General features: G+C 58.6%; 3 protein-coding genes across 3 annotated transcripts in view; all 3 read right to left on the minus strand.

Moving 5' to 3' along the window:
* VDBG_01579 (conserved hypothetical protein) overlaps positions 1-3235 on the minus strand; it is a gene marked incomplete at both ends in the record, with an annotated part of 4006 nt that extends 771 nt beyond the window's left edge. The window contains 3 exons of the mRNA XM_003007345.1: positions 192-2360; positions 2438-2881; positions 2942-3235. Of these exons, the coding sequence (XP_003007391.1) occupies positions 192-2360; positions 2438-2881; positions 2942-3235 (2907 nt within the window). The remainder of the gene's footprint in view (positions 1-191; positions 2361-2437; positions 2882-2941) is intronic.
* Positions 3236-4848: 1613 nt separating this feature from the next.
* On the minus strand, positions 4849-6223 carry VDBG_01580 (conserved hypothetical protein; the record flags this gene model as incomplete). The annotated part of the gene is made up of 2 exons (XM_003007346.1): positions 4849-5757; positions 5852-6223. 2 exons carry the CDS (start codon positions 6221-6223, stop codon positions 4849-4851), a joined length of 1281 nt encoding a protein of 426 aa, XP_003007392.1.
* A 1548-nt stretch (positions 6224-7771) lies between these two features.
* VDBG_01581 (conserved hypothetical protein) lies at positions 7772-8248 on the minus strand (the record flags this gene model as incomplete). Its single annotated transcript, XM_003007347.1, has 1 exon — positions 7772-8248. One exon carries the CDS (start codon positions 8246-8248, stop codon positions 7772-7774), a length of 477 nt encoding a protein of 158 aa, XP_003007393.1.
* Positions 8249-8557: the final 309 nt, after the last annotated feature.

Raw genomic sequence — 8557 nt, forward strand, 5'->3', positions numbered from 1 at the left:
CTGCGTCAGGGACTCATCCGCAAGTCTGAATCTATAGAAAAACTTTGCAGCCACCCCCTCCCCCCGAAAAACCTCGGCGAAGCACGCCTCCCACGTATCGATCATATCGCGCGAGTTGTTCCCGAGACAAACTTGATGTGGCCCCGATCCGTCACAAAAGAGAACCGGCCCCGGATTCGGAGGCGGCCGACCTCCTGCCCCTTGAGCAACGGCACGTCCTTGAAGTTGTCCTGCGTGATGAAGTTCTGCGCGAGACGTGTACCGTTGTCGCACTTCCAGATGGGCAGGTCAAAGTCGTGTTCCTCAAGGTCCACCAGCTCCTGCAGCCACAGCGATGCATACGCATCGGGGTGCCGCTTGCCGGCCGGGTAAAACTCGAAAAAGATGGGCGACCGGTAGCGGTAGCGGACCGGCAGCCGGATCTTGTCGTGCTTGTTCTCGCCGCTAATGTCCCAGTCCATGCCTTCGCCCTCGGTGTGCTTCGTGCACGCGTCGCGCTTGATCGACGCCGAGCTGCCACCGGTCCGGAGACGCACCTTGGTCTTGGACCGGCCGTAGCGCTCGGCCTTGATGTTGTTGCCCAGGAACTCAAATGTGCCAATGTCCCAGCCCATCTGGCTCGGCGGCAGCCTGAGCTCGCAGGACCGGAACAGCAGCGAGATGCGGATCCGGCCGAAGCCGATGCCCCCGTCGAGAGGGTACCAGCGCGTGGCCTCGCTGCCCGTCTGGAGAATGTCCGACACCTTGAGCGGTACGACACCGATGATGGGGTCGTGCTGCCTGTTGCGCGAGTCGCGGACGGCAACCGTGACGATGCAAGACTTCCAGTCGCGCACGAAGCGCTCGGTACCGGCATTGAAGATGGGATGCGACGACACGACTTTGGTGCGTGTCTTGTAGGCGAGCTCGTCGTTGATGAGAATGGTGCAGTATGAGCTCGGCAACTTCTTGCCCGACTCTTCCTTGACCTCGCCGGCCTCGGGACGCGCGGGCTCGAACTCGCGGCCCTTGCGGTTGCCCTGGGAGCCCGTGATGTTGGCGAGCTCGAGACCGACAATCTGGTGCACGACGATGCTGAGAATACCCGAGGGCCACAGCGGGTCGGGGGGGGTGTGCACAACAGAGTCTTCCTCGGCCGTGTCGATGGCGCCCTTGTCGTCCTGCAGCTCCTTCTTGTCCTTGAGCTCCTTGGGGAGGTTGACATCACGGCCGTCAGTGCGGAGTGCCTTGCGGAACTGCGTCTTGCCAAAGTAGCCGACCTCCCATACCAGTTCGCCGGGCATCTCGCTCTCGGCCTTGACGCCGCGCAGTTTCGAGACCTGCGGGAACATCTTGCCGGGGTGCTGGATGAGCTTCTGGATGCTGAGCTCGACCTTGCCGACGACATCGTCGGCCGAAGCGCGGTCGCTGTCCCAAAGCTCGACAGAGAGCTGCTCGTCGGCCTTGATGAGATCGGCGGTGACAAGAAGACCACAGCTCTCTTCGAAGATGGGATTGAGGTCGTCTTGAATGACACGTGTGCAGAATTGGGGCTTCCCAAACTTGCTCCACGCAATGGTGATGTACGGGTCCGATCCGCCGCCGTCGCTGCCACGTCTGTCCTGCTTGCTGAGGCCGGTGGCACGGTGGATACGGACGAAGAGGACGCCGAGGGCCTGGGTCTCCTTTTTGATGTCGTCGCCCTGGATCATCTTGCTCATGTCAAGGGTCATGCTCTTCGGCGCGACGTACATGGACGCCGCAGCACCGATGGCCCAGTTGACAAAGTTGGAAATGATGGGGAGGTTCAGAATGTTGACACCCTTTTCAATCATGGGCGTGCAGCCGGCTTGCACCTTGGGGACGCCCATGAGCGTAAAAGTCAAGGTCTTGAGGAAAGGAGGCTCAGGCACGAGCTGGAGGCGGATCCGTGCCGTTGCCACGAGGCCCTGCAGCTCGACCCAGATGGGCAGAGGGATGCCGATAAGGCCACGGACACCGAGGTAGAAGACAAGCTGCATGCCCATGTTGCGGGCCTTGGACGAGATGTCACCGCCGGACGGCTTCGCGTGATAAGCGATGGAGGCCTCGAGGTTGTAGTAGGAGCCAGCCTGCTCCATGGCGGCGAGCTCGTTGGGGTCGGTGTTCTTCTCGGTCTGCTTGCGCGTCTCCTCCTTGACGTCCTTCATGTGGTCGTCGGGCAGGGCGCGCAGGCTCAGGATGCGAATGGGGTTCGATCCCTGAGAGATATCGGCAACACGAACATTCTCGACGATGCCGGGAATGGAGGCCACCATGACGTCCTCGAGCGTGTCGGCAACACCGGCGAACATTTCAGGGTTGATGAGACCCCACATGATGCCCAGGGCTGTGTTCATCCACTGCGGGTTGTCAGGATTGTCAGGACTGTCAGGTGTATACCAAGACCAAAAGAAAGCAAGGGGCGGCCCCTACTCACCTCAACAGACTCAGGCACAAGGTTGACGGTGGCCGTCTCACCACGCTCCTTCTCGCTCGACCACTCCACGTTGCGTCCCTGCTGAATGAGCTCGCGGCACCAGAGGTAGACACCGCTCGCAATGCAAACAGACAGGGGCATCAGCCCCCAGAGGCTGCCGCCGAAGAACTTGCCAATCAAGATGATGCCGAAGAAGATGGCGGCGCACATGACATTGGCGCGGGCCTCGAGGGCCTCGAACATGGGCTCATAGCTGACACTGGGAGTCTTGTAAAAGAGGACATTGGTCTTCTCGCTGTGAATGGGCACGTCGGAGGTGCTGCCCGGCTCGACGGGGTCAGGCGGGGCCGTGATATCCTGGGCACGACGGTACTCTTCGCCCGACTGGTCTGAGGAGGTCGCGACGGTCGCTTCTTTGCCGAGGTTTTCGTTGGGAATGGAAATCTGTTGAAAGTTGTTACGATGACGTCAGAGGGTCTTGGGGTCGGGGCGGAGGAAATGCACCTTGGGGTTTTCAACAGCCTCTTTGAAGTCCGTCTTGGCGTCCTCGATCTCTACATCTTTACCGGTGACGGGGTCGCGAACAGTCTTGGTCTTCTTGTTCTTGTGTAGGCGGTGCTTCTTCTCAGGAATATGGTCCAGGGTCTCACCCTTGGCCTTGTTGTTCTTGAGCTCGGCATCAATGGCAGCATCACGCTCAGCCTTTTCCTTGTCAAGCTGGGCGACAAACTCCTGAATGTTGGGGATCCTGTTTCGGCCGCTGTAGTGCTGGCCGCCAACAGGCGGTTCGTGTTCCATGGCGGCGATGTCAATGGCCTCGGCTCATTAGTACGACACGACACGATCGAGGGGGCCGGCAGATTGGGGGGGGTCCAGAGGAGAAGAGAGAGGAGGGAAAAGCGGTCGGGGGCAGGTTGATGAACCTGGAAGGGGTATAGGATGTTTAAAGAAGATCGAACAGCCCGGCACACGAGAGGAGAAGAGGAGGAACAGGTCCGGGAGGGGGAGGAAGGCTTCGTTGGGCGTATGCTCCTGCCTGGGTCTCTGCTTCAGCTTGCTGCTGCTCCTGGTTTTAGCGGTCGCTCATCTTGGTGCATTTGCAACTCCCGTCTCGATGGGATCGATGATCCAGGCCCCCCCGCCGCCGCCGCAGAACCAAGCAGTAGCTTGTTTTCGTTTTCCCGGATCCCAGTCCAGGATTGCCATCATTACACATGCGTTGGTGCGTTTGGCGGGCGGCGACAGCGCAGTATGACGTCGTTGGCGAGCTCCTGTCCAACCTCACACTGCAGCTCCCTGGTGGGGTTGTGGTCTCGGCCCTAGCAGCCTCCATGTCCCCGGTACCAGGTCGTGTTGGCCCTTGCGGCGTCGGTGCGCCCCAGAAGCAGCCCCTCCCCAAAGTCCTCTGCACAAGCCTGTCGCTCGACGCAAAAGGGGGGGCCGGGGAGTGCAGCAGCTGGCACGCGCTAAACCGGTCGGATTGACAGCGCTAGACGACGCTCCGTAGCGCCTCACCCAATCCCTGCCATGATCCGATTCCCATTCCTCCCTCCCTCTCGTCGTCCTGGGTTCTTTTCAGCTGCTTTTCCTCCCCACACGCCGCAGACACTGCTTTCGCTTTCCTTTCTAGGTAGGTACCAAGGTGCGACCTTTGCAGGTCAGGCAGTGCAAGCTTTCCTGATCTGCGGCCGCGGGGCCTTGTTTCGTGGCTTTGTGGGCTTGCGTAGGCGGCTGGTCGTCATGACTGTTTGCGTGTGGCGCTCTCGAGCGACTAATGTTTGGCAACGTGGGTCAATAAGGTACTGTAGACTCGTCCAGATTACGTCCTCCTCGGGTCAATATCGGTGCACAAGCTTTTGGAGAGCCATGCGGCCATGCATGTGTGGACACAATTTGCAGGTGATGGAGGGTCGTGAACATGATGGAGAGTCGTGGACATCGTGAACGTGTGCGAGCCGGGCTTTCTTCTTAACCGGCCACCGACTCGAGCTGACGCTATCAGAATCAAGGAGCCTCGGAGCAACCCGTCAGGTGCCCGTCGTGATCTGATCCATCAATTCTTTCCTTTTTTTACCCCTTCCTCTTGGCGCAAAGTTCAATCCAATAATACAGCTGGAGGCTAATGTGTCCATTCCGCACATTGGTTGGTGAGGACTCGTTCTCCCAAACAACGAAGAGCCTTCCCACAGGACACAGACCATTGCACAAGTGCTCATAATTCACTTGGCTGCAGAACAGTATGCCTTCGACGCGAAGAGTGTCGTGCACGCAAGACAAGGAGCACAACAGCTTTTGTTCCAAATTCATAGTCATCATTCAGTCATTATGGATATCCCAACCGCTCTTGATAATAATACACCACCAGATTACAGATGCGATGTCGCCTTTTTCTCTTGAAGTTCCGCGAGTCCTCATGTGACCATCATGTCCGGCGGCACCGGCGTATCTCTCCGGCTGCCTGTCTCTGGGTTGAACAGGTCCACCGACCCGAGCCGGTCGACGCTCCTCCTGGCTACCACCCCCTCGCCACCCTTTCTCGCCAGCGTCGGCGTCTTCAGGTCCATATCTCCATCACCGGGTGTCACGGCTCGACTGTCTGACGCGACACTGCTCGAGTCGGCCATCTCGACATCCTCACACTCATCAAACGTCTCCACGCTAGGCGTCGGCAGATCCTCCATCAAGCACTGCGCCCCCCGCGACGGTATCGTGATCTGGGGCGGCGGCTCCGAAGCGGCCTTGGCCTCCACGGCCCTCATTGCCGCCATGGCACCGCCCACTTCCTCGTCGCCGTCCTCGCCCTGCCCTATCGTCCACACCCATCTCCGTTTCTTCTCCTTCTTTCTCCGCTTACGGACACCTCCAGGTCCAGACGGTGACAGTGCTGTCGGTGTTGTGGCTACGAGTCCGGCCATGCGCCGACGCATCTCCTCGAAAGGTCCTGGCGTTTGACCTCCGTCGCGCGTCTCGTCGCTTGTGAAGGCGAGGGCAAGGTCGAGAACCGTGTCTGGATCCTGGCCGGGGAGGGCGGGGGACCGAGGCGAAATGTCGTCGATGAGCAGGTCTATGTGTGACTTGGTGTACTTGTTCGTGATAATGGTCTGTTCAATGGGGCTATTGTACGCCACGCGACGAGCAGCTTTCTCCTGGAGCCGGAGAGACTGCCGCCTAGGCGACATTGGGGTTTGTGCTGTGGGCGGTGGCAATGGTGAGTTTCGGAGAATGCTGTGAAGGGACCGAGGGTGCGAGTAAGGAGGCTTGAGCCATGGTGCGGATGAGCCGGAGAGGGTGGCTCGCCTGCGGGGCGTCCGCGGCTCGATCTGTGTGGTGATTGCGGTGATGGAGAGACTCGGTGCCTCTGTTGTTCCGAAGGTGAAGACCTTGGGGTCAGTGGGCTCGACGGGCCCAGCCGACAGTGGAGGCGTCGCCGTCATGATGCTGGGGAAGAAGGCCTCCATGGCGGATGGCGAAGCGGGATTCGCCGTCAGAGGCGTCTCCGGATAGGAAGCAGCATACGGGGTTTGGGATACGTCGCTGGTGATCCTTGAGATCACTCATGCCGGTGTGAATGTGGAGCTGAGGTGTCTGGTGAGTGTTGATGGCAGTGACGGGCGTCGAGCGCTCGATGGCGGTGACATAGACATTGGACAGTGTGTTGAAGGCCGTCGGAGACTTGGGATCCACGACAGCGAGCGTCTTGGATGATCTCGGCTTGGGGCCTGTGGCAGGCTTGATACTGAGGGAGAGTTTCGGCCTCCGCGAGGCGGGCGCCATCGATGTCGACATGGCTCCTGCTCTGTGCCCTTGGTTTGGCCTCGTGAGCTGTTAGACAATGTGTAGAGCACGGCAAGCAACTTTGACTGATGGCTGCCTCTCTGTCTTGACCTGGACCGGCAGACGAGACAAGGTGCAACAGGCACGTCGCCACTCGGGCCTGACAAATGTGTGTGTGTGTGTGTGTGAGTTGCGTTGGTTCAGACAAACGAGAAGATAATAGGAGAGCGGTGGGGTGAGGAGGGACGGCGCCTATAGTTCATATATGAACGCAACGAGGAACACAGGCCCAACATGGTGGTCAGCAACTGAGGGAGCGAGGCCTTCCATGTCAGGCCGGGGCCTGGCCTTGAAGCGCCGCGTTGCTAGCCCGCATATGCATGCAGTGTGACAAGAGGCATGGCACAGGGTCTGGAGACAGATAGACGCGGGCGGGTCTGGGAAACAAACGAAACGGAAGACACTGTCCTGGTGGTGATGGTTCCGTGGCTCGCATGAGCACACACGAAGGAGGGGCGATTCGAGGCGTGGTTGGCTATTTCGGGCGTCGCGAAGTCGTGGGAATCGAGGCGCAAGCGCCGAATGGGCCCCTGAACCCTGCCGACATGGCTTTGTGCCGCCCAATCGCTGGGATGCGGGGATTATCGAGTCGACAACAGAGGCTGGTATGCGGCGTCTAAGAAGCCTTTGACAGTGGTTTTTGGCTTTGCTGGCTTCACCGCATCTCGAAGGATTCACGTCCGTCGTCGCTCGTGATCAAGAGGAATCGGCGAGATCTTGATGGTCCCGATGGGTAGGATAGACATGATGGATCAAGCCTCGCGAGTGTCGGCCGTCGACTGTGCTGGGGTGTCGAGTCAGGGAGGTAGGGCCCTACCCGAGCGAATGGAGCATTGTGGCGAGGGCAGGGAAAGGATCGGAAAGTAAGTTTGAAGGCTCGTCGTTCATTATCGGCTGTCCAAGCCCTCGGGTCCGTGATCCAAGACAGAGTGGTGAAAGAAATGAGACGATCCTACTGTGCCATGCCGCGCCAGGGATGGGGGGAGAATGGGAAAATTGGAGGATGCGAAGATGCGAGAGGAGCTGAAGGATCTCCTCCTCCTGCTGGGCCAAGGTGGGGGGCTTTCCCGCCAGAGACGCGAGAGCCGCGGCGCCCAACTGTTCCAACCGCCGCTGGCCGAATGGTCGATGGCCCCCTGGGCGCTGGCCGCTGGCCGCCCGTGCCCCCAGCTGCAATCAATTTTCTTTCCAGGCTGAGTCTTACCAGCTGGGCGCTGAAGCCAGTCGGTATCCTGCTTTGACCACCTCGTCCGCGGATACCGAGGCGTAGAATCCCTTGAAAGATCCCTCCGTCAAGTGATGATGGAAGAAGCCAATAATTCGGCCCATGTCGTCCCATATAGCAGAGCCGCAGCTCCCGGTTAGGAATGGTCGAAACGTTCGGAGGCAACTCATTTCTGCCCAAGGTATACCCAGTCGTAGACGACGTACTCTAATTCGGCTTTCTCGCGGGTGAGTCCTTTTCACTACTGCGATTATGTATCTTCCAACCTTTGGCCATTACGAGGCCTTCCATGGCACCGTTTGAGGACTGTTGAAGAAAACACTTCGCATCATATCGATCTCGTCGTTCAAGTCTTCTCCAAGCAGTGTGGTGAATGGAGGGACTGACTCACCCTGCTGTTCAAAGGCTTCGTTGACGAATTCGACTTGAGGCTGAAGCTGTATGAGTGAGATATCTGTGAAGCTAAGCTCTGCCACGGCCCTGCCGACTACCCGCTGGTCTCCAGACGACAAAGTCTGGTGAACAGTCTCGGTTTTGCCTATGCCGTGGGATGCGCCGGTCATGAACTTGTCGTCGGCACCGTTTTTGACTAGCACACCAGAAGAAGTAGAGTAGAAGCCCCTCCTGTTGGAGTCATCAAAGGCAAAACTGGAGATGAGGACGCCAGGGCGAAGGACGTTATAAGCTGTGTCATCCACAATACTTTGTATAGCATTCGACATCTTTTGGCGCAGGGCTTTGCGATCTCTCATATCTGGTCGGCATAGATCTTTCTCAAACAGGTACATCGTCCAACACTTCGCGATGCGCCCGGGCAGTCGGGCCCAGATTGACTTGACGTCAACACTATCCTCTAGTACGACGTGGAACTTTCTTTCTGCGTCAAGGATGAACTCGATCACTGCAAGTTCTGGGACGCAAGTGAGAATGGCGCGGGTGGCGGTGTCAGCAAGGCTGCGAAAGGCTTGGGTCTTGAAAGACATGAACCTCGCATCGATGTCCTCACAGATTCGAGATGCTCATGTTGCCAGTTGTCGTCTTGGGGAACATGACATCCGAAT

This window comes from Verticillium alfalfae, genomic scaffold, assembly GCF_000150825.1.
Source record: "Verticillium alfalfae VaMs.102 supercont1.2 genomic scaffold, whole genome shotgun sequence".
NCBI classification, from domain to species: domain Eukaryota; kingdom Fungi; phylum Ascomycota; class Sordariomycetes; order Glomerellales; family Plectosphaerellaceae; genus Verticillium; species Verticillium alfalfae.